The sequence below is a fragment of the Lepidochelys kempii genome, chromosome 3 (assembly GCF_965140285.1).
Source record: "Lepidochelys kempii isolate rLepKem1 chromosome 3, rLepKem1.hap1, whole genome shotgun sequence".
In the NCBI taxonomy this organism is placed as follows: domain Eukaryota; kingdom Metazoa; phylum Chordata; order Testudines; family Cheloniidae; genus Lepidochelys; species Lepidochelys kempii.
In genome coordinates, this window is record NC_136382.1 from 63,815,345 (window position 1) to 63,841,555 (window position 26,211).

The window sequence follows — 26,211 nt, forward strand, 5'->3', positions numbered from 1 at the left end:
CATCTCCAATTGACTAAGGAAGTGTAGAATGAGGTCCCTACTGCCATATGCCGCTGTGCTGTATTACAGAGCTTCTGCGAGCATGTTATGCATGTCTTTGGTGAATAAGGGCACCCTCTTGGTCCATCTTTGCCTTTCCGTGAATTGGGATTGTGTTCAATTATTCCTGACACTGCTAGAAACTGTTAGACAAATATGGAGTGACTTTGACCCCAGGTTTAAGAGGGAATAAATCTTTTTTTAAATTTTAGAAATAAATGACCATATAATCTTCTATTCAAAGCATTATCCTTCTACAAGTGACAGTTAACAATTTTTCATTGTGTGTTGTAGATAATAACACAATTATTTGTGAAGCTGAACCTTTCTCCAAATACAGAAATTAGGCAATTCACACTGCGTCTCAGTGTTACATTTTCAAAGTAGATACATTTCTTGTACCAAAATTTAATGAAAATAAGGTATCTACCCATTTTAGTTAGATTTATCAGTCCCTTTGCTTCTATAAGTAAAGGTATATTTCCAGGTACGTAAAAATGAAATGCTTTTAGTAATTTCAGGGAGACAACAGTAGTTAAAATAAATCCTGTTACTCCTTTTCATGCCGCACAGCTTCAGAATGTTCAGGTGGTGTGAAGCACTTCTCCACAGTAATCTGGTTGCTTCCATTTTACTGAGAAATAGTGCCATCATTTGACATGTGGCACTGGGGCCAGTCTTCATCCAGTTTTAAAACTGGTTTAACAATCAGAGGAAATCTTAGGGTCTGATAATGTAAATCCTTATTCACTCTAACAGTCTTTACACATGTGAGCAATCCTCTTGAAGTCAATGGGACTGATTGTACAAGTAAGGATTTCTCACAGGAATAAAGGTTTCCACAGTTGGTTTCCACCTTTTATTCGCTACAGTTGATATGATGGGTGTATGTTTCATGTGAAATTCTCAAAATTAAAAAGTGTACTGTAGTTTTAAAAATAGCTTGGAACACTCCAGATTCCTAGTACACACCCTTCTCAGAACAAAATTATATAAGAAGAATATCAAAACAATGTCCTTTTGTTTAAAAAAAAAATCAAAAATTTTAAAAAATGATTCAGTAAAATTCTTTATCTCATCAGTCAAGAACTTGAGTGAGACGATTAGTACATTTTGTTCTGCAATGAGGAACTGTCTCTAAGAATTTTTGGTAGATTTATGGGGTAGTTAATAGCGCCTGCTCTTTAAATGGATTTCCAGTGCAAGTGAAAAGGAATTCAAGACTGCTTAACTGCAGATTACTTTTTGATGTTTAAATGATATTTTGTCTTGTATCTCTGTGACTGTTGCAAAGCTGCTTCATTTACAGGATATAGTACTTACAGGGCTGCCTCTCGCCAATGCATCTGTGGTCCAGCTGTTCAAAACAACTAAAGCACGCCTGGGCTCCTAAAGAAATGAGACATACTCAAATCAGGGTTTAATCTGTGTTCTATAGTAAATAGCAGTTACCTTTTAGCTTCAAGATATCACTTGGCTGCCCTATTGGATGGAGAAATTGTCTCTGAGGGTTTTGCTAAAATAGCATCCACTCAGATTTTAAATCAAAGAGCAGAATGGTTAGAAAAGTTGTACCTAACTCTTGGGGCTTCTTGTACTTAGCTTTAAAAATCTGATTGCAATAGGCCTCAAAAGATTAAAATATACAAATCCTTTTTTTCCTGCTGTGCTACTCCAGAAGTTCATGTAACTTTTATATGCACTTTATAAAATGAGTATTATGAAAAGTGAAACATGATTGTCAAAATGTTTTGACTCTGTGGATATCTGGTGTTGCCCGGGTCAAGGAGATGTAACAAATAGTTACAACGACACGTTTCATGATGGTCAGATATACTGGAGTCGTGCACTGGTTATGGGGCTAAAGGCACTTAACTGTTGTTCTTATGGTTCACAGCAAACCAAGCATAAACACATATCTGCTATAACCAAAACTTTTTCATGAATCACTGCTTGTTTGTATGGCACTCATGGTATACACTATGTATTATGTAGCTATTTTTTGAACAGTTCACATTAAAATCTCCTAACATTTGCATATTGTTTCTGTCTTTTTCATAAGAAATTTTGCCTGTAGTTGCAACATAAAAATCATTGCCTTCTTGCTTATGGCTCTCAATTTTCTTTAGCAAGCAGACTTTTACTTGAATATTTTCAAGGTCTGTGAGCTTTATGGATGACCTGATCCTATAAATGTTATCACCTGCTCCTTCAGGATTCACCACACCTTGAAGAGGGGGGACCATTGTTCAGCTTACCTAACGAAAGAGAATAATGCTTTACAGGCTGGGGGGGGGAGGAGGGGCGAAAGGGAGAGGATGTTGCAAAAGTGGGAGTGGATCAGCGGGGCGAAGCTGACTTATCCCCAGGGACCGGAAGGGCTGGGGAGTTGAAAAGGGACAAGCCTGGTGGGAAAAGTAGGCGGAGCAGCACTCACCCTCCCTCCCTTTGAGGTGGCAAAATACCAGGTTTGGTCAGGACCTGCTGTGGGCTTCATGCTAGCCACTCCTTTCTAGGGGGTCTGGGAAGGAATTTTTCCCTCACTACCTAGGTGGAGTAGGGTTGGGTTTTTTTGCCTTCCCCACAGCGGGTTCAGGGAGGGTTTTGTTATGGTGAGTAGGAAAGGGAGTTAGACTATGATGTCACAACTCATTATGTAAGTGTGGGGTGGATGCCCAGTGCAAGTACTCCATAGGGAAGGGATACAGTGACCAGATAAATGGCTTGGTAATGAACTTAAAAAGGAGGTGTTGGTAAAAGGACCATAATGGGGGGCATTCGGGGCCCCTGTGACTGGTACGGAAGAGAGCCATCCCCCCTTTCTTATAGCTCACTTTAACCCTAGTTCAGTAAAGTCCCAGCAATGGGTTCAGTGGGAGAACTAGATGACAAAAGAGGGGAGCTGGCAGAAGCCTCCTGGGTAGATATTGAATGAACATGGGGTTATCTTCACTGTGTACTTTTATCTGCCTGGTTGTCCTAGACATCTAATAACAAAGTTGCAGCCTGATTAAAACCATATCAAGCATCTCCTGTCCTTCTTTTGGTATAGCCAGATAATGAGGCCTTGCTGTTTTTTTCTTCAACTCAATTTTTGTTTTCCCTCAGAAATGTCATTGTTTACATTCATAAGGTCAATTCAAACGAATGGAATTTTATTCAATTCTCATTGTTAGTTTACAAATAAAATACGCTATTGATGCTCTGTCCCCGAAGAAAATCTAGCAGTTAATTCCCATTCTGCTAATATCAAAACTTGGCTGTTCAGGCTCATTCATCTGTGCAAATAAAATGTTGTACTGAGGCAGTAAAGGACAGTGTATATTTTATCATTGCAGCTTAAAATTACAGAATTTGTATTATTTCTCATGTAATATAGTAAAAAAAAGATTGCTACAGAGATATAGTGTGATACAAACATTACCTGATTTTTTTTAAAAAGAGGTATTCCTGTTTCTTTTCAGTCAGTGGTGAAGACTGGGCGACTGCTGATCAGCCATGAGGCCCCTCTGACAGGAGGCTTTGCATCTGAGATTAGTTCCACTGTTCAGGTACAGTCAAGTTATTATGTTTTACATGCCTGACCATGTACATTTGCAGAAAGAGTATTTATCAGTAGATTAAAAGGCAAGGTTTTAATCAATTAAATGTTAAAATCTCTCACTTGGCTTCACCACCTTGTCAGTGCTGTCACTGTATGTTCTCTGGAGAATGAATCTGGCAGAAAGGAGATGAACTAATATAATTTCCACAATTCTACTAACTGAAGTCATTTGCTTCAAAGTAAAATAAGGGAAAGGGTTGGAATCGACGTGATCAGGTTTCAGTTTTAATTAAATAAATGTTTGCCAGATTGCCCAATATATTCTTACCCTAATTTTTACCTATATATAAAAATATATAAATAAACTGTATTTAATACAAATAAATATTTATTTATAGAAATAATAAATACACCATAGCTTTATGTGGATAATATGTCCTTTGAATTTTTGATGTATTTCTTCAACTAAACAAAATCTTTTTCTGAAGCATTCTTTGTGAGATTGGACTTAAATATTCAGAAGTTTCAATTTAGTGTACATTAGTTTGTCCTAACATTAAGGATACCATTCATCTAAAGTACTTTATGCTAATAGCAGCTGCTGAAATGGAAATTTTAATTTTAGTGTGGGTAAGGATTTACGTTTGAAACATTCACTGAAAAATGTACAGCATGTGCTGTTAAGTGTGGGGGGAAAATCTCCCTGCTGGATTGTTTCCAGTTCTTGCTGAATTTACTTAAAACCTGATTTACATTTTATTGTTGTCCTCAAAAAGGATCATTTAAGAAATGTTTTCCTCTTTTCTTTTTTCGGCATATTTAAATTAGAAACTAAAACCCACCAGACCAAAGCATACTTCTTCACCACATTATCATGTAATGGTTCAGTATGGTATTAAAAATGACAACTTGTTAAGGACCCAATTCTGCAAAAGTGCAGCTCCGTATAGGCACAACAGCACTAGTTAAAAAAACATGGGAATAAGTTACAGCATAAAAGGGCTGAATTACAGTTGCTGGGGAACCGTATATTTGAATTTCCTGAGCTTTGTGCATTGAAAATATCAAACGTAAGAATACTTCAATGGGTTGTTTTACATTTAATGTATTCTTTTGGGCTTGTACTTTTTCTTCTGTGTTGGTGAATAAAAAACCTTTGGCATTTGTATTTATTGCTGTAATTATCTGAACAAGGGGGGGAAAAACCTTTCTTGAAAGGAACTAAAACATTTTATTTCATCTAAAAAATTTATTTTGTGAAAGAAACAAGTTTTTTGAAGTTTTAATTTTATTTTGACAGTCTAAGAGATAATGCAGACTCCTGTCAGGATGACAGTATTGCTCCCCACTAAAATATAATCTCACTCTTTAGAACCTGATTCTGCCAAACTTCTTGACATTGAGTAGTAGTGTCTTAACCCTGGGGGTAAGTCTTATTGATTACAATAGCACTACTTGAGATGTAAGGTACTGCTAAAAGTGATATATATTTTGCAGGGCAGTGGGGAATGCAGAATCTGACATGTCAAGATTTTTTTATGTTCCTACTAAAAAAGAAAAATAGGAGAAACTGAACCAAAATACAGTATAGCCCACTGTTAAAGTCTTTGAAGTCTCTTTAAAGTCTGCGGTGTGTTTAAAGACTTGAATATGCCACATATTATGAAATAAGTAAATAGAAAACAAAATCCAGCAAGGTATTCATTGTTGCAATTGCTGAATAATTGTTAGAAAGTAGTAATGCTTAAGAAAAAGTTACTTCTCAAATCATGTGACAGTCCCATACTAATTAATTTAAATAAAATAGATCACATGCATCAATGCAAAAATGGGGGGAGGGGAGGGATAAAATAACAAAGAAAAAATTAAAAATTCCATCATATAATTTGGGAGAATCATTACATCATACTTTTTATCTTTTTGAAACTCTATTAAGAAAAATATGCCCAGCATCTGATTAATCTGTCATGGGTTCATTATTCATATCAGAAACTTCTTTTTTGACTAATATAATTTATTTTAAAAAAAAATTAAACCTAGGAAGCCTTAAACCGAAGGGACATTACATGCTGTCTATACCAAAAGCATCTATTTTGGGATAGTACCTCTTGGTTTTACATTCATATTTTAATATGGAAATCTGGAGAATGTAGCTGAGAAAATCTTAACTAGTTTACCGTACAGTCTACTTTAAAATAAATCTAAATATAAGAGGTTTTGGCACAGAATTTAGTTAAGCTTGAATTCTCTTTTTTATAATAAATGAACATTATTGTTTCTTTCTTTAAAGATTTTGTCGATTTCTTAACTTTCTTAAAAATAATTGGTATGAACAGATAATAATATCCATACTTAAAAACATACCAGATTTGTTTAAATTGAAATATAATTTATGAAACACATTCTCTGTCATAACTTCTTTTTGGCAGACTATTGCTTTAGGCATAATAGCGACTTAGCTTTATTATTCATTTATAACACATATTCCCTGTGCAGTGAATTAAGAACTGTATGTCTGATATGATTGTGCCATAAAATTAAAAAGTAAAAGGGAAATTCATTTTTACTGGATGTAGCACAGAAATCTTGGGTATTATAGTTGGCTTTAACTTCTTTTTACACATGGAAGTAATGAGACTTCAACACAGAGTCCAGTTGGAGTAGATGGTAAATTTCCATATTGTTGTTCCATCCTTGCTGTGAGGTCTCTCGTGAGGAAAAAGGTGAATAAAACCACCCACGTTATTTTCAAAGAGCCTTATTATGATAAACATCTCACGTTTTTGTACACTTTAAAGAGATGGTCCTGAACTGTAACAGTAGCTCTGAACCCTCTTGAGCTGCAGGGAAGCTTGGCACCTGAACTGAACTTTACTTGAACTGAAATTGGACCCACATTTAGCTACCACAAATTCTAAAATATCTGAATATTTGAATATAATTGAAATATTTGAATTTGAATATTTGAAAACAATAATTAATATTTTACAGTATTCACTGAGGGAGGATTCCTGCCTGTCAAGTATAGAATGTTCCAACCCCCCAGGGCACGTTGTCCAATTAAACAGTCATTCACTAACAAAACAAAAGTGAGGTAGCAAGACCCAACAATTTCACAAAGTAAGAGATTTAGGCCAGGTCTACGTTACAGGGACTATAGCAGTACAGCTACTGTGTCATAACTATGCTGGCATAACCCTGCAGTATAGACACAGCCTACCATGATGGAAGGAATTTTCTCATCACTGTAGGAACACCATCTCCCCAAGCAACAGTAGCTGTGTCAATGGAAGCATTCTTCGGAAAACCTAGCTACATCTACACTGGGGGTTAGATCGGCATAGTTAAGTTGCTCCAGGGTGTGGATTTTTCACAACCCTGAGTGCCGTAGCTAGGTTGACCTAAATTTTAAAGGTAGACCAGGCCTTAACAGAGGCCTGTGGGATTCCAGGAATGTTATAAGCGAAGACCAATGCAAATATTTGCATGAATAAGGAATGGATCCTTGATCTTTATTGAGCAATCTCTTTGTGTTTGCAAAATAGCCTGTTTATCTGCCTCTTTATCCGTCCCCTAAACAGCAACCATGTCTCTCAAGCTTTTTGACTCTGTTACTACATCTCAACTTTATTCTGCTAGTGAGTGAATGTGTGGCAGTGTAATGTATTGGCTTGAGAGGGACTAGTTGGGAGAGTAATGGGCTGCAAGATTGGGCTTATTTTTTTTTAAATGATCTTATTGTTGAATCAAGAGCTGGAGCTGAGGGTGCAGCACAAAGGTGATCAGGGATCTAAAGAAAGAACTTCAATCATTTGGATTTTCCTAAGTGCGTGTTGTATCATAATCAGTGGAACTGGAGTCAGAGGGCCCCTGTTCCCTGGAAGAACTATTGTTGACAGGACCCCAGTTGAACAAGTAGAACTTTATTAAATCCTGTACAATGCTCTGTCCATATGGCTGCTTTGCTTCCAGCCTAACTCCTCCAGTGTTCCAAGTTCCACTGACAGTGTGCGGGATTTAATAAAGATCTACTTGTTCATATTAACGTTCATTCAGCTTCGCTCTTTGCTAATGAAACATGGTAGCAGCATCTGAGCTGTGAGTTCTCTGCAGTGCAGCAGCTGGCAGCATGAACCACAGAACTTGGTCTGAAGCCCCCCAGAGCTGTGGATTTTGCAGACACAAACGTAGCCCAGTGATGGACCCAGTGGAAGGAGTTCAAGCTATACACAGACCTGGCCAGACAGAAGGACGAGAGCAGCAGGAAAGTAGAACTGTGACTTATTGAGGAACAAGGCATAGAGGTCTGTAGCACTCTGAAACTCAAGTCTCATAACAGTCTTAGGGCCCTGGGTAACTGTTGCTCCCCAAAGCAGAACAAAACTGTGAAGTAACTCAGTTTTCAATAGAGACCAATCTGCAGGGGACGGGGTAGATCCCTGTGTTACTGTTTTATGTACACTGGCTGTTGCATGCAATTTTGCGGAGTTAACACACTCCCTGATATGGGACAAGATAATCTGCAGTACTTGGGATCACCATGTGTGGGAGCAGCTGCTCTGGGAAAGCAAACTCACATTAAACAGATAGGACATTCAGCAAAAGCTTCCAGAGAAAGGATTAAAGCCCTAGAAGACACCACAACCCCAGAAGTACATGCAGTGAGACAACAGTAAAGGAGAGCAGTCAGCGAGGGTTCCACACCCATAGTGAGATGCATTTACTGTGGGAGACAGCATGAGTGGGTAAGGGAGAAGTGCCCCTTACAAGGACAACATTGCAAGTCATGTAGCAAGTTGAACCATTTTAGCTGTGTGTGCCAGAGCAGGGGAAGGTCCAAGAAAGATTGTCAGACTTGTACAAGAGGGCATGGCACATCAGACAGTGATGGTGACATCATGACTCTCTCTTTGAGTCTGAGAGCATATCAGGGTAAAGGTGTTGGAACAGAAAAGCAACAAGGGACAGCACCAAACTCTGCATGCAACAGTGTTAATAAGGAAACTCCCTGCGTGATTTCAGCGGAGGACAGCTGGACCTTGTGCAAAATGATTCCTTATGGTGAATTGGACTTGAACACACCCATTACAAAGAGCAGGCATGCTCTAATAATGTACAATGAGAACATAAAGCAGCCCAAAGGAAAATGTGACCTCATAGTAATTAACCCAAAAAATAAGATGATACCAACTGAAATTTGTGGTGGTGGATGAGAAGCACCACGGACCCTTCTTAAGGAACAAAGCCAGACAAGCCATAGACTTGATCAGGGTACAGCATCAGAATTTTATAGCTGCAGTGCAAAAACCAAAAGTGGGAGTCCCATGGACAATGAGAACAATTTTATAAGAATCTGGGGATGTTTTCAAAGGCAATGGGTGCTTTAAGGAAAGGTGCAGCTGGACGTAGATCCTACAGTGGAACCTTTGTATTTTCCACAAAGGAAAATCCCAGTGGCATTACATAATTCAGTATGCAAGGTGCTCAAAGTCTGCACTTGTAGAGGCCAGTACAGCCTGAGTAAGCAGCATGGTGAAGATAAAGAAGCCCTCAGGCAAATTACACATCTGTATACACCCAAAGCTACTGAACCAGGTATTGAAAAAATATCACTATTCACAGCCTACAATTGATGACATCTTGCCAGAACTTTCAAAAGCCAGAATCCTTATGGTCTGAGATAGGAGGAACAGGTTTTGGCATACTAGCCTGGATAAAGAGTTCAGTATGCTGACAACATTTGCAGTACCATTTGGTCTGTACAGATGACTGTGCATGCTAATGGGTATAAGCTTCACACCAGAGTTGTAAGGGAAGACTCATCCAAGTGTTGGAAGGACTGCTGGGGGTGAAAATAATTGCAAATGATATACTCATTATAGGTGAAAGGAGTAAGGAAATAGAAGCTGAACAAGACCATGACAGAAAACTACAAGCTTTTTTACAGAGATGCAGGGACAAGAACGTAAAACTACCCCTCACCCCCAAAATGTGACTCAAACAGTGTGAGGTGACATACCTTGGACATCTGTTTACAGCAGAGGGACTGGAAGCTGATCCAAACAAGATTAAGGCAGCAGAGACATGCCAGCTCCAGTTGATAGGAAAAGGGCACAGCACTTAATAGGAATGATTAATCTTCTGTCCAAGTTCTGGCTGCAACAGCAGAACTCATACGTCCACTCACAAGGCAGGATGTTGAATGGGACTGGGCAGGTCCCCAATGGCAAGCATTCAACATGCTGAAACAAAGGATAGTATATGCTCCTGTCCTGAAGTACTATCACCCAGGAAAGCCACTGACACGCCAGTGTGATGCATCAGAAAAAGGAGTGGGTGTACCTCTTTTGCAGAAGCAGCCAGTTGCATTTGCCAGCAGAGTCCGGTCAGAGACTGAACAGAGGTATGCCCAAATAGGAAAAAGTGCTTCAGGGTGTGGTATTTAGAGTGGAGTGATTTCATCTATTAAATCTATAGGCAAGTACACCTATGCCCATCCAGTAAAAATGCAATCAGACCTCAGTCCACTAGAGCCAGTCATGGCAAAGCCCTTACTTAGTGCCCCAAAGAGATTGTAGCTCATGTTGATGTGCCTCCAGTGCTACCAGGTAGAGATCACATATTGTCCAGGGTGATTACTGGTGAAAGCTGATACTTGGAGCAGGGCATAAATACCTAGCATCAGCAAACTGAGGGAAGGAGATAAGGACATAGTGCAGCATTGCTAATGGATTCAATCTCCAAGTTTCGACAACAAAGCTGATGGACATCCAAGAGGCCATGGAAAAGGATATCCAATTACAGGCAGACGGGAGAGCAATACTATCATGGTGACCAGAAGGCAAAAGCCAAGCACCAGTAGGAGCAGAACCATACTTTCAAATTAAATATGAGGTGGGTGTACAGGATGGAATCATATTTTGAGGACAGAGCTGTTGTTCCCACCTCATGACATAAGGATGTTATATGCAAAAAAAAAATACATGCCTCACACCTGGGCATTGACAGCTGTCTTAGATGGGCTAGAAGGTGTGTTTACTGTTGGGAATGAATATACAATTCTGCTCCTTATAGTAGGGTGTGACACTTGGCAGTTGTGTATAACCTAAAGCAGAAGGACTTTGTTACCACATGAGCTGCCCACCTGACTATAGGAAAAAGTGGGAGCTGACTTATTTGCTTTCAGTGAAAAGCACTACTTGTTTACTGTGGACTACTATTCTGGTGTTTAGGAGGTTGATGCTCTGCCTGATACAAGAAGCAAGTCAGTGACTGGCAAACTTTGCGAGCTGTGGCATTCACCAACAATGGACCCCAATTTGCATTGGAAGAAGTCAAGGACTTTGCATTCCAATGGGAGATGGCCACCACATCACCTCCCGAGTATACCCACAGAGTACTAGTTAGGTGTAATCAGCTATGAAAATAGCTACAAGACTATTGCACAATGCTGGGTTTTTGTTGTCTGGTTTGTTGTCTGGTTTGTTGTCTGGTTTTGTTGCCTTGTTAATATTTTTGGCACACAGGAACATTCACAGGGTACCAGAATAGTCCACTGCAGGCGTTGATGGGATGAAGCTCCAAAACCCTGCTACCAGTGAAGGAAGACCTGTAGAAGCCAGAAGGATGGAAACACCACTGAGATGGCCAACAATCAGAGAAAACAGACACAAGAGTATGTCCAATCATCCAAGGACGTACCAGCTCGGGAGACAGGTACTCATGTGAGGATCCAGCCATTAGAGAGAGACCATAATGAGGGGGCTAAAGGAGCTGTGGGTAGTGCAGTGGCACCCAGGTCATATGAGGTGGCTACAAAGAGGGAAGAATCTTGCTTATGTTATGAGCTGCCCTTTCCCCAGAGCAATTCAGTCAAGTTTGAGAGAGACCAGGTGGTTTTAAGGATTGTGATGGGGTCACTCTAGGTTAATTAGGACACCAGGGGCCAATCAAGGGCCTGCCAGAACCTATTAAAAGCATCCCCACCAGTCAGATAGGTGCGCACAATAGGAGCTGTTGGGAGCAGGCATGCTACTGGAGAACCGGACAGGGCAGATACTGACAAATGCAGGAGACAGACCTCACAGGTACAGAGGTGAAGTGCAGGGGAAACCGCAATCAGGGCATACAGCGCCTCCAGGCCCCAGTGGTTTGGGGAGAAGAGACCCCCGCCAAAGGGGAGAGACTGAACTAGGTGCCTGGCCTGCTGCTACTATGCCCGGAAGAGGTAGTGGCAGGGAGGCCAGGGGGAACCCCTGCTCAGATAAGGTGGGGACAGTAGCTCACGGGTGTGGAGAAATTGCTAGGAGGAGAGGAATCCCCCCAGCCTGCTGCTAAGAGGAAGAGTGGAACCCACCCAGGTGGAGAAGGAGCTCTGCCACACAATTTGTTAAAAACTACAATGGGATTTAAATATATGATCCTAGACTACAATTACAGCAAGTAAGATAGATCTGCCCCCTGCTGGATGGTCCAGCAAGGCGTACCGACTACGGTCAGATGAATCTGTTTCTCAGTCTGTCACCCCTGCACCACACTGCACCATAGAAGCCACGACAAAGAGAAGCTCTTAACATACTCCTATATACTCTGCTGACAGACTTGATTGACATTTGCTCTGCTTGCTTTTGCTGGTATCTTTCTGTCCGAACTCTGTAGAGGGCGTACCACATCACAATATTGTTTCTAATGTACCCAACCTCATGATCACCAACTACCTCATGACTGGCAATATTGCAACACAGTTTCTAATATACTCTGTCTCATGATAAACAGTTGCCTCACCATTGCTTTTCCCTGCCAATTTCAGTGCTACATAACCAAACACCCTTCAGCTAATGGTGGAATGGTACCTTAGTGATGTACTTGCTTAACTGATGTCGGCAAAGAAACAAATGGAATCACTCAGGATCTCCCGTGTCGGTGAGATCTACAAAACAAACCAAGTTTGAAGAAAAATTTAGAGTTGTGTTTTAAAATCAGTCAAAATCACTGTTTTTCTCTTGAAGTAGGTATCCGTAGGGTGGGTTGTGGGTGTCCCTCTCTGTCCGTCTGGAAGGGAGGCCATGCCCCTTGCTACAATGCCTCTGGAGGGACACAGTTCAGGGGGGAATTAGCACGAGGCCTCTGCCACTCAGTGGGGTAGAACAGTCAGTAACGTTTGAGCCCAGGACCTCAGGCAGAGAAGAGCACCAACCAGTTAGGAGGCTCTGGCTTGTAGTTGGGACAGAACAGCAAAGTCTATAAGCCCAAGCCCTCAGGCAGGGTGGGGGCAGCAAACAGGGATCCTGGCTCTGGCGAACCGCCGACAAAGGCAGGCCTTATGGCCTAGAGCAGAGACCCTGTCACCTCTGGGTGAGACCCGGGCCAACCTGACTCCACCAGGTCCCAGTCCAAGGCCCTAACAGTGGGAGAATGATCCACCACTGGGTCAGCGGAGAATCCAGCTGCAACACACTGGCCAGCTGTCATTCAGCAGCACACCGAGCTATGTTCGGCTTCCCTCCGTCACTTTCTACACCCCAATCCTGGGGGATACCTGGGGCCTGGGGTTGTCGTTCGTCTTGCAAGGGTAAACAGCTAATGGCAGCCCCAACAGCTCCTTGGCATCTCTGGCAACCAGTAACTTTGGCAGTCCTTCCAGCTCTCGGGCGCTGTAGCGGCTGCCATCAGGTCTGAGTTCTGGCAGTGGGTGGTAAACATCCTTCTCCAGTGGCTTCTTGCCAACTGAGCGAGAGGGCCCGTTTTTTATATTTCCAGTTCCTGTCTTGCTCCTCTGCTTCCAGCGGGACAGGCATGGTTGTCCTGGTTCTGCCCATCAGGGGGCGGTTGTGACTGTTTCCCCATCTGTGTGGAGGAAGGCCATGCCCCCTTGCTACAGTAGCCTTTCAGTGTGATGGTTTGCACAGGATTAGCTATTTGCCCTTGGGGGTTTCTGTACAGTTTTGCTTTGGTTTCTCTTTATAATTTATTCATAGAAAGGGTCTGAAATTTGGCTCTGGCTGAAATTGTTCCTTGGCAGTCAACTTCTATTTGTTAAAAAAAAAAAAAATAATAACTACACAAAATTGGGTGAAAGATGTATCCCGAATAAGTCTGGTACAATATGTGTAATTTGTTTTGTTTTTAAAATTTGTATTTCTGCGATTTTTTGGCAGCTATTTGTCATAAGCAAAAAAAAGCACAAAAGGTTGCTAATGGAGAAACTTTTTATGCATAAACGTTATGATGTGCCAGTTACGTGCAGCTTTTGTGCTTCACAGAAAAACATGCTATGCACGCTTATGTATAGCTGCTGGCACGTAATGGCTTCTGTCCATAAGCAAGAAGGCTTTTATGTACAGTTCCTGGCACAGAAGGGTTAATGTGCGGCAGCTGATGATGCATATAGTCCTTTCTGTCAGCAGCTGCATTTACACCATATGCTATAGACCACACACTGCAACCTTACTCTGAACTTCTCTCCTCACCAAAGTGAGTTCAGTGAGACTACTCATAAAGTTAAAGTTAAGCATGTTCCTCAGTCGCTCAGTGCTTCAGTTCTCCATCTGTAAAATAGGGATAATGCTCCTTTGTCTGTCTTGATTATTTACTTCGTAATCTGTTTAGAACTGTCTCTTTCTACATATACATTCAGTAGACAATGGGGCCCAATCTCTTTAGGTGCTGGTGAGAAATACTATAATTAAAAATAGTAAACAAAAATGTATAATGATATATCAGTGGTAATTTCCTGCTATAATAACCTTAAATGGAACAGTGGGAGAAATGACATAACCCAGAGCATTTTTGTCAGAAACACTTCAGAAAGGAGAAAAACTGATATAATTGAGAATGTCCTTCAAAGTCATCTGTTTCAAAGCAATCTCTTTCTGAAGCAAGTTGCCATAGCTGGAAGTTACAAAACAAATCAAGCTTGTACAAAATGATTTCAGTAATTTTGGAGTTATGGACATTTAAAGTTGAATGGCCCAGAGTTTGAGATTGAACAGAGACTATTCTAAACCAAACTAGTTTTATATTTATCACACAAAACTTAATGCAAGGATTTCACCTTGCTACTGTAAAACATTCATAACCATAAAACTACTGACCCAGTTTTTGTCTAGAAAATCCTATTTTTTTTTCAAACTCTTTCATTACATGGCTTGAAAAACTGAGAAGTTTAGAGACTCTGTACAACTTCACTTAAGCAATTTACTTCATAATCTGAGGTTGAGGTGGTTCTGTCCAAGGCGTTTTTGACATTATTAGTGATCATTTGACTGGTCTATTTGAACATAAGTTTATCGTATGAAAATCCCAGTCAAGTTCTAGTGCTCAAGTTTTCTTTAACTATGGGATCTTTTACAGTCAGTTCTAGAGACTAGCCTCCATTCTTTCAGTGCTTCCCATTTGGAATCTATTTTTACCCAAATAGGATGCAAACATTTTTTGGGGATCTGTTATTAATTTATTGAAAGCAAGTATTTTCTGGGTAATCAGCCTTAATATATGCTTTAAGATTCTTACTGCCTCCGTATATGTGTTGATGCAGACTGACTTGGATTTGACCATCAGACTGTTGTTGAAATGCATAAATCTTAAACATTTGGAGGAGGAATTTGAGGAAAAAATAGTACTTCTACTGAAAGAAGAGACTGATGCTTCAGAGGAATTTTCTGGGGCTCTGTTTATCTTTGGTCAGCCAGAGAAGTAGTATAAGCTCTTGCACTTGTGTTTTCCAGTTTATTAGAAGAATGGCTCAGGGTAGGACAGCCCCTGTAAATTGGAGAGCTGCATGAATGTCAGTGCTGAATGTCTGCAGTACTCTAACTGGACTTGATGGCAATGCCTCTCCTCTTTGGGCCAAATAGTGGAAGAGGTTTGGAAGTTACCATCATTTAGATACTCCAGAAGAAGGCATACTGAAGTATTCAGGTGCAAGATTGTTCACACACTCACTACTTATACAGACACATAAGAAAATTATTAAATGTGGTGATCTGATTTTGTTTTATATTTTGACACAATCCCAGTTGGCAGTAAAATTAAACTGACTAAAATCCTAGTCTCTGAAGCACTGGCAGATAACCATGGTGTTTCAGAATCTGCCATCCTAGTCAATTTCAGTTCTTGCTCATCTCTCTTTTTTTTGGCATCCAGCTGGTAGGGATCATAAACTATAAAGGATTGTGTCACTATTTTCATAAATCACTATATTAGATGGTGCCACTGGGTTGGCAGCCAAAACCAAATAAAGTCCAGAGAGATAACATAGAATAAGAGACTGGGATAGACACACACAAGAACTAATGACAATGCTGGGGGTAATAACAAGGGTGGTTAGAGGGAAAGAGAAGTGGAACAGATCAAAATAACCCTGAATAATGAAAGAGAGATGATGCCATTTGAAAGAAAAGCAGGTGAGAGTAGTAGGAATCTGCTTAAGATGACTAAGTAAGAACGGAAAGGGACATATAGCTCTTTGAACCAAAACACTGAGTGATGCATGAGAGTCAGGTACATAATTAAGAGGTCTGTTGTGTCTGTGTGATATAAATATTCAGGCAGCAATTCAATAAACTCCCAAATTTCTGATCTAGCATGATCTGGGCTTTGTTTATAGCCTGTATGGATTCTTGTGGTACAATCTTTTCTGTATTGTTCTAAAATCCAGGACAGGAATTAAGATTACTTAGGATATTACAATAGATAGCGTAGAAGTATGGAAGAGAGAGGCAAAATAGTGCAAGGGGAAAGGAGACAAAAAATTGCAATTTGCAGAGCTACAAAAGATGTGCTAAAAAATTCAGATTTTCCTGCAAAATTTAAAGATAAAAAGAAAAAAGCGCACAGAAAATAAATTCATCTTTGAAAGTCGTACCAAATACTCTACATTTTAAGCCATTTAGAAATTACAATAAATGTTTGAGATTTTCTGTTAGGAATTCATACTTAGAATTTCATTCAGAAACTGATTTTTTTTTAAGCTACATTGTCAAGCTTTCTTGATTTTTTTTTTTTTATCCCAGTGCAAGTCTTCTCTGTGCTACTTCTAATTGTCTCGTGAGAGTCGAATGGTAGAGTTAACTATGCAGAGATCCAAACTTTGAAAGCTTTGCAGTCCAGCAATTATGTATCATGAGTCTGGTTTACTGGACTCAGTTGGAATCCATACCTAAAGGAATTGTCCTTTGTGGGGTGGTGATTCTTTGAAACTACATTGTTATCATCAAGGAACCATCAACAGACATTCAGGGACTAGTGACCATGCCTCTTATGTACTTACAGGAATTTGAATGTAAAAGAAGGTCTTTCTGGGACTGCATGGTTTATAAATACCCCCCCTCACCCACTCTTCCAGTCAGCAGAAAGAGAATGTAGTGGTCTTCTACAGATCTGTTCCTAAGTGCTTCCTGCCTTTTCTGTCATTTTTAAGTTTTACTCCTCCTCCCCACATATTATAAGGGATCCCTTAAAGGGACAACGCCCCTTTTTTTCCAGGTAGACGGACAAAAACTTGCTTATATGAAAGTTGTGATGGGCACAATGAATGTATTACGTGTCTGTGGTGTTTATAACCCCCAAAATATTTAATGTATTACAACAACAGAAATACTCCCGTTAAAATGATGTTCAAGATGCAAAAGATAGATAATGCCAAATGTTGCCTGTCCTCTTGCAGGTTAAAAATAATAAATTTCATGATATTGTAACTGTGGGGGTGCTGACCCAAAACAGAGTAATGGGGCAGGGGTCTCAAGGCTGGTGGGTGGGTGTTTGCAGTATTGTCACTCTTACTTCTGTGCTGCTGCCTTCAGAGCTGGGCAGCCTGAGGGCAGCCACGAAGCTTCCTGCAGCCGGAGGAGGTTCCCGGAGATGGGTCTGACCCAGTCTTGGGAGCAGCCCATGCAGAGGAGGAAGAAGTCCTGTCCCTCCCCAGCCCATCCAGAACAAGCAGCTGGAGCCCGGTGCACAGTAGGAGCCCTGGCTGGAGCACCCTCAGCCCTGCCTCTCCCTGGCTCCAGGCCAAGGACTTAAAAGTTAAAGGGGCCTTAGGCTGGCTGTGTGTGGGGGGTGACCATGGCAACCCCCCCTCCAACCAGGACCTGGGCAGTCACTCATTCACCCACCTACGAGGCCAGCCCTGCCCCCCCACCAAGTGATGACCCCCATACCATGTCACCCTCACTTCTGCGCTGCTGCTGGTGGCAGCACTGTCTTCTGAGCTGGGCTCCCGGCCAGCAGCCACTGCCCTCCAGCCACCCAACTCTGTGAAATCTGGTCTCCCCTACAATAGCCAGATTTCACAGGGAAGATCAGATTTCATGGTCTGTGATGCATTTTTCATGGCCATGAATTTGGTAGGGCCCTAATTATGATTGATATAATCACATACTCTTTCTGTGCAGTGCTCTTGCTTTATTGTGCAGTTTAAATGATGCACCAGGAATGAGGCAAAGTTGGATGTGTATTGGTGGAAGCAAAGGTCTTGTAAATTATCTATAATTGTGTAATTAAAGACTTCAGTGGAGCCACCAATTTTCTTAAAGTTAAGCACATGTTCAAGTGCTTTGCTGGATCACATGCCATAGTGCTCAATACATTGCAGAACTGAGCCATATGTGGCCCTTTCCGAGTACTGTTGAGGATAACCGTTTGACTTCATGATCTAAGGCACAATAGGGACATAAAAAGAGGAGAAGGGTGAAGGAATGGAACATGATGCACAGCTTTTATTGATGAGATATGAGAAACAGTATAAAATCCTGGTCTGAGCAGTCAGTTATTTCACCCACCAAGAAACTAGCTGGAACTTGTAAATTGGTAAGACAAAGGAAATTCTGACCTCTTTTAGACTGAGAAGCTTTGTTCATTTATGTTGTGATGAAGGCAATATTTCCAGACTTCTCCATGCAAGCCTGTCTAGCTATTCCTTTGTCATTTTTTGCACCTTTGCTTTAAATGTATGTATTTAAAATTATTATTTATTTTGTGATCCTTATTTTCTCTCATAAACTGAATGAACATTTGTTGTCTAGACTTGTGCTGGGCCTCCTGACCTTAAGGGAGGCAGATACAGGAGTGACTAAGTCACTAGTTGAGTTGTGTGGGGTCATTCTCAGTGTATGAGAAAAAATGTATTATGCTGCCTCCCCCTGGAATCTGGACTCCCTGAGAAACCCACGGCTCTATCCATGATAATTCCTTGTCAGATTTCCCACTAACCTGTTCATAGCGATAGTAACCATTTTCCCACTGCAAAGTAGTGAAATCTGTTATTTCAAAGTGTGTCCTTAAAAACAGTGACTATAGAGAATAAAGTATACGGCAGAATGAGATTTGGTTTTTAAGTGAGTGATATCATTAGAGTTTGTGTAGTTAGCAGCTTTTACTCATTGAGTAAAACTGTATACAGTTAACTTAGGCTTGAATAGAGACTGGGAGTGGATGGGTCATTACACAAAGTAAAACTATTTCCTCATGTTTATATACCACCACCCCCTCCGCCCCACTGTTCCTCAGACGTTGTTGTCAACTGCTGGAAATGGCCCACCTTGATTATCACTACAAAAGTTTCCCTCCTCGCCCCCGAAAGCTTATGCTCAAATAAATTTGTTAGTCTCTAAGGTGCCACAAGTACTCCTATTCTTTTTGCGAATACAGACTAACACGGCTGCTACTCTGAAACCTGTCATTGAGAAGAGAGAGTGAAGTGAGTACTGAGATAAGGTTGCTCACTGTAGCTTGTGTTTGGTGGTTTTATTTGTGTGTTTGTATTGTAGGATGAATAATGGTAAGCTTGTTGAATCAGTTCTTAAACTTTTTTCTATACTAATGTAATAGTTCTTCAAGTCTTACATCAAATTTTCTTACATTAAAGTTTTCACTTTTATGTACGTTAATAAAAATGCAGTTCCTCTGATAAGATTTTAAGATGTATTTCATGATCAGTTTAGTATTTCTTGCTATTATTTCCCTTCCTTCCTTACAGTGGAAAATCTGCAAAAGGCACCACACTTGTATTTTTCAAACTAGATTACTTAGCCCATAAGAGGTGACTCAACGAGTCAACAGGCACAAGCTGACAAGGTGGGCAGAGATCTTGGCAAGCTCATACAAAATAAACAGCAATTAATTAACAGAAATATTAGGGTGGTCTGAATTTGCACAACAATCTTATGAGACAAACATTTGTGGTATGCAGTAGACACTCAGAACTGTCACTTATTTGAGAAACATTAAATGGGAAGAAGAAAAACTTACTGCAATATTTCTCTGTTCTTACACACTTTTTCCAGAGTCACTGAATAAATCAGTTTGCTCTGCCCAATGCCAAGAAAATTCCTCTCCTCATTTTTGCCTCATCATTGCCCCATTTTACACCTGCATTGATGGTGAGGCAGAGGACAGCATTTCTTCCATCCCCAGTAACATCCCCTTTGTCTCTTCCAGTCTGAACCGGTTTTCCTACTTTTGGCATGCAAGGATCCAGATGGATTCTTTTAAACTAGTTATGCACGTGTGTGCGAAGGCACAAGAAGTTTATCCCAGGACAGCAGAAAGTAGTTCAGTAGTAGGATATATTGAGAGAAGTGTATTCTTTGTGGTTATGTGACGCTGAAATTTCTTGGCTGTGGAACAAATTAAAGGTTGGATTCATCTTAATCAATAGAGTGTATATTGTAAAGTACACTCTTGCCCTATTTATTAAGAATGTATTTCCTTGTGCTGGTATTTAATCTGGCACGCCAAATGTTCATTTGCCTAAGGCTGAACTCCAGCACCATTGTCGTACTGATACATGTATGTTTATCCACTGTGATTTATAACTTCAGTCAATGCGCTTGGCCTTCACTGCACAGATTCTGAAAAGAACCAAAATTATGGCCACCGAAGCAGAACTGAAATTAATATGGGCCTTCATTTTTAATGTTTTTTCCCCTTTTAGTGGGTTTAGCATTTGCATCTCACTCCAACTGTTAGAATTTGCTGTTGTAGAAAAAACAATGTGTTTTGTATTATGCTTTCTCTTTACAGTACAGTTTACAGCTGCAAAAATATAATTTTAATTCAGACTCATCTGATTAGAACCATGTTGTGCTTCTAACCATAAATTTACCATATCCCACAAAGTTGATAGAAATGAGAAGTTTTTGATCTGTAATAAATTTGGGGGTGGGGGGGAGAGGGGGAAGCCTCCAAACCTCCCATGACTCAAGGACTTGTGTTTTCTGGGCTGTGATGTGGTGATCTTTTCCATTTTATCTCTAGTAGCTTATTATGGTTCAGTAACATCAGCATTTTTTAAACTGTTATGTAAACATAACTAATGATAGTTCAGGCAGCTATCTGAGTTATGAGCTCTTCAGTAGTCATTTTAGATTGTTATAGTTGATACTGAGCAGGCCTATATATTATGCTGTCAAATCACTGACTTGGTGTTTAATTCAAATTAATATAAAAAATCCCTTCTATTTTAATTGGCTTCACATTGCTTTTAAACCGTATGATTTTAACCTGACATAGATTGACTATGACAGGCTCTGCTGTAAAGCAGCAGCTCTGTAAAATAATTAAGGCATCGTGGAACACTTCCGCTTCAAAAACCTAATAATGCAAGGTTTGATAACATTTTATTTTGCAGCATAATGAATAAACCAGAATGAATTATGGCTTTGCTTTGACTGCTAAATGGAAGTAGAGCCTCATGGTTAGCTGTCGATGTCATGCCCAATGATCCCTAGTAAAAGCATGGAAATGGTTCTTTTCTCTACTAATTTTCAGTTCATCATAGCAATAATAAACTTCTTGGGTTTGAAATCACTTGGCCTTTGGCCTCATTCCTCACAGCACATCAGTGGAGTGTGCTAATTCCCTAGAAATGGCTGGTTTTGCACGACTATTTATTTACATCATTGTGCCTAAAGTTAATAGAAAAAATAAGTGCTTGTCAGATTCACATATGTACTTAGAGATCACTCACTACATGGATTTTTTTTCTGAAGCACGTGCTGCACGGTGAAGCTTTTAGGTTTTGTAAAGCACTGATTCATTTAAAAATACATTTTTTTGTTTCATATTTTGATACTTTCCTGTAGTTATCTTTTTATATTGATGATGTGGCTGAAGCAACATTATATGTAGGAATAGATGTACTTCATAATACAGTGCCATCTGGGCTTTCATGTAAGGGGTCCACTGTTGTCTTCCATATTATAAGTCATTTCTTCTCAGTGATGTATTTATTAATGTATAATATGTGTGTAAAATATACATTGACATGTACACATATATAAAATCATATAGCTATACATAGAAGGGTTGAGTGTGACTACTCTACCTCTGCACAGGTGTGTATTGGTGGTAGGAGTCACTCAGAAAAAGTCTCTTTTCTGTCATTGTTTCTTGCTCCCTTGTGTGGTGGTTAGACACAGTTTTACTCCTTGCCTTTCCTGAGTGCCAGGATTGTTCCAAGCTACAGTTCTTGGCTACCCTAGCATGGCGTCGGAGGAGAAGGTAGAGGCTGTATTGATTTCTAGGCTAGCACAGGGAGATGTATGCTACACTCTTGCAAAGAGGTCTCCTGTCCCTGAGGACACTGCCTGAATAAGTCTCTTATTGTAACCAATTTCTTAAAGCACAAATCTGGTCCAGTGAATATTGAGTATATTAGGATGATGCTGAGTTCTCAAGTGGCGGCTCTTCTCTCCCCACTTGCAGAGATTTCGGGGCCTGCAGAAAGGTACACAGCTGCTTATAGTCTAACTGTAATTGGTCTTCTGGGAGGAAGTGAAGTGTATGTGCGCATCCACATATAAGACAGCAAGAGGCAAGAAACAATCCTGATCTGAACTGATTACAGAAAGGAAATGAGCTGGGGAAGCAGGTAATGTTGGATCATATTAAAGTAGTTCTGTATTAAAATCACAAATGGGTTTGATTCCCCATAGTTTAAATTCCAGGGTATTACTAATTAAGAGGTCTCTTGGTTTTTGGTACTGTTTCTCTCCCTCTATGTGTGAAACTTGCAAGCTGCTAATTGTGTTAGTACATTCTAGGACAGAGTCTGTTCTCAAAGCAATTCTTTGTAACAATAACTACTCACACAGAGAGAGACTCAAAGCAATACTCTAACAACAGAAACAGCACCCAGAGACTCCCCGCCCTTTTGTTGTATTAATGTTGCTTTGTTAACAATTGTGATTAAAATAGAGATAGAGGATGTATGTGGATGGATGCTTGGTGTGGATAATAACTGAATGATCAGGGAGGTGCCAGCCTAAGAATGCAGTGTCCATCGGCTGAAGAAGGTGTCAAGTGGAAATAGCCAGAGGACCCCTGGAGAGCAGACTGGAATCCACCCAACAGTCTCAAGAATGGGAGAACCAAAGAACAAGATAACATCTGGCAGCACGGAGCTGTCAGGAATGTGACATCTGCTGATTGATTCAGCAACAGCATGATGAAGCAATTCCCATAGACTGGCATAGGAAGAAATTCCTATAAAAATGGACTCTAGAAAGTGAGAACTTTGGGGTCTGATTCTGCAAACCAACTTCCAGGAGCATCAGATGAGCATCTGACAAGGCCCTGCTCCCTCCTCATGTCCAGGCCACCTGGCCAGTGGCTTGGCATGAGCAACTCTAAGGCTGGTAACTATGATAAAACCCTTGCAGAACCTGTGTGTCTGTGTATGAATGAATGAATGTGTGAATAAATATGAGATTGAATGGAATGTTATAGCTATAACTAACTGCTTACTATGATTCTTTCTGTATTCACAATAATTGTGGTATTTTGCCTTTTCCCCTTTAATAAGATCCTGCTGGTTTTTATTTTATTGGTATAACAGTAACATCCCATAATCTTCTACATTGGATCATGAGGGAACTACAATTGGTTCCTTAACAACCCAATTCCCAGAGAATGATTCTCACTTCACATGAAGCTTCTATGAAACACTCAGTGATACCCTAGCTACTCATAGTTAAGACTGTAGAGTGCTACCTGCTGATACTACGTTCCTGAATGGTAGTTGTAGGACCAGGACTGTTCCCTAAGAAGAAAAGGCTTATCAATTTCAGTCACCTTCTGGTTGACTGGAAATAAAGATAATCCTAAGAAAGGAGGGAGTATAAAATATGTTACATGCATTTCTGAGATCCTAATATACCCAATGCTCTAGATTGCTGGTGATGGGTTACCCACCTTCCTTACTTGCCGTAGCACTAGCATAAAAGCAAATGAACATGAAACACTTTCCTATTTCTACTAAGTACAGTAGCCACATATAGGTATTTCCTACATTATAGATACCACCAAAGCTGCTTAAAATAGTTGTGCTGTGTTCATCACAATACAGGAGTCTGAAAGCTCGATTTAAAATCTACTGGCTGTGCCACAGGTAATGCAGCCAAGGAAATGTCATTGAAAGACCCCTAGCGTCACAGGTATCTGTATATGGAGGAGTTTTGTTAATGTTATTTCTAGAAGGAAATTTAGCTGATATCCATACAGAGCACAAGAAAATTCTGTCTGCAATTATCTCACAAAGAGCAAAAGTTGATGGAGAATTAATATTGAACATGTCTGAGTCAGATAGGGAAGTCTGCGTTTCAAAGAAGCTGCCAAAATTGAAATGTGCACTTTCTAAAACACATATAGCCCAAAACACTCTTCAAAAAATTAACAAGTTGTCTCTAAAAAAGCCAAAAAACATGTTTTCTTCATCTATATAGGGAAGTTTCTGATTTTGGAAAAATTTACCAGGGTAGCTGGAATAGTTCCTGAGATATGTTGGCTCGAAGGTGACTTTTCACTCACTGTCATCAGAGAATTATTGCATTTTATCCAGTAGAGCAGGTGGGATGCTGATCACAGTGCTGCTCTTATTAATCAGCTAGACCACTGAGTCTGGAAATGGGGGCTTCTTGATCCTAAGGCCCATGTGGGCGATACAGCATCCCCCTTAGATAGAAAACACCAGCAGGGAGATGGGGAGAGACATGCTGCTTTCCTCACTCGCATCATACTAAGTTTTTTAAATGAGCGACTATCCCAGAATGCTGGAGTTGTACTTGCTTTTAACAGTGGTTCTAGGGGTGACCTTGGGGATTACAGACCAGTGAGCCTAGCTACAGTACTAGGTAAAATGTTCACACAACGATGATTAAACATACAATTATCAACAACCTAGATGACCTTATATGGTGAGAAGTAAAAGTTCGGGAAACCTCCAGGGGCACTTTCTTGGATGCAGTGTGGCTCCTCTGTCACAGCCTTAGTTTAGGCCCTAAGTCACTGAGGGTGAAATTCTGGCCCCCCATTCACATTAGTGGGAATTTTCATCATGAGTTCCTCCTTTATTAGTATCTCATCTCTTTTACTTCAGCATCTGCACTATAAAGTTGGTTGGCCCAAAATGCAACATCTTTTTCTTATCAATTGGCAGAGCAGTACAGTTTGGTGGATAGGGTGCTATTAAAACAAACACTTCCACATTCTCTTTTCTTTTTTTTTCTTACACACCCATTTTCTCTGCCAAAAACAATGTTAGCTGTCCTGAATGTAGGAACAACCCTATAGTAAATAAAATAGTTTGCTCTCACAGCTGAATGGATTAAAAAATGCTGAGACAGCATGTTGTGGTGACCAAATTTTATACTAAAAGTATCTTCACTGGATCCTTTTCAAAGGGTCCTTCTCACGTTAGGCAACATCCCTGGTGTACCTTCCTGACACTGATTTCAGTGAAGTTACCTCAGGGATGAATTTGGCCCATTGCATTTGGTAGGTCCCCATTTACATAACCCAATAAATAACTGGCTCTTGTTATAAATGAGGAGAAGTAAGTAAATCTGTATAGCAGCTATCCATTAGAATGTCATCATCTGCGGCCAGTAGAACATAAAGTAAATAGTGTGTTAAATGTTACGCGTTCTGCTGAGATGGCACTGTTAATTCATTTCATAATGACACCTGTACTAAATCGATTGGCAGGAGCAGCAGCAAAGATAGGACCCTTCTTTTGAGTTACATCGGGAAAAGAACTGGTGCTGCTATTGTAGATTAATTTTCCAAAAGAACAATAGACAATTTCATGAAGTGCACAACAGGTTAACAAATATGTCTGTTTACTGAGCACTTGCTCAGTCGTCTGAATAAAAGGCCACTGTTGTGGGTCTCAAGTGAGGCACTCAGAAATGGAGGTACCCACATTTCTGGGCATTTTTTGAACGTTTGGCTTTAATGTATTCTGTGATATTCTGCAGTTATCCTAACAGACTCCCCAACTTGGAGCCACTCACTGCTTAGTATTTCTTCTTTTAAAATAATTTTGAAAGTGGTAAAGAAAAGATTATGGCCTATTTTTTGTGTTTGTTTCTTTAAATATGGGTGCCTAAAATTAGGCTTCTAACTACATGTATTTTAGAAACCTAAATATATGGCCTGACTTTCAAAAGTGCTGGGCATCCACAACTCCCAATGAAGCTCATGTACGTTTCAATTGACTTCAGTGGGAGCTTCCGAGTGCTCATCACTGTTGAAAGCCAGGCCACTTATTAGATGCCTAAATATAGATTTAGGAGCATAACTTTTTTTTGTCAAAAATTGGTGCCTACTTAATCTAAATGTTTTTACAT

The 26,211-nt window shown here is 40.2% G+C and overlaps 1 protein-coding gene across 10 annotated transcripts in view; it reads left to right on the forward strand.

Moving 5' to 3' along the window:
- BCKDHB (branched chain keto acid dehydrogenase E1 subunit beta) overlaps positions 1 to 26,211 on the forward strand; it is a 290,535-nt gene that overhangs the window by 203,808 nt on the left and 60,516 nt on the right. For 3 of the 10 annotated variants that reach the window (XM_073336533.2, XM_073336527.2, XM_073336526.2), the window contains exon 9: positions 3,504 to 3,590. In XM_073336533.2, coding sequence (XP_073192634.2) covers positions 3,504 to 3,590 — 87 coding nt within the window. The other 7 variants (XR_012157975.2, XR_012157974.2, XM_078852126.1 and 4 more) reach the window with 7 other exon arrangements.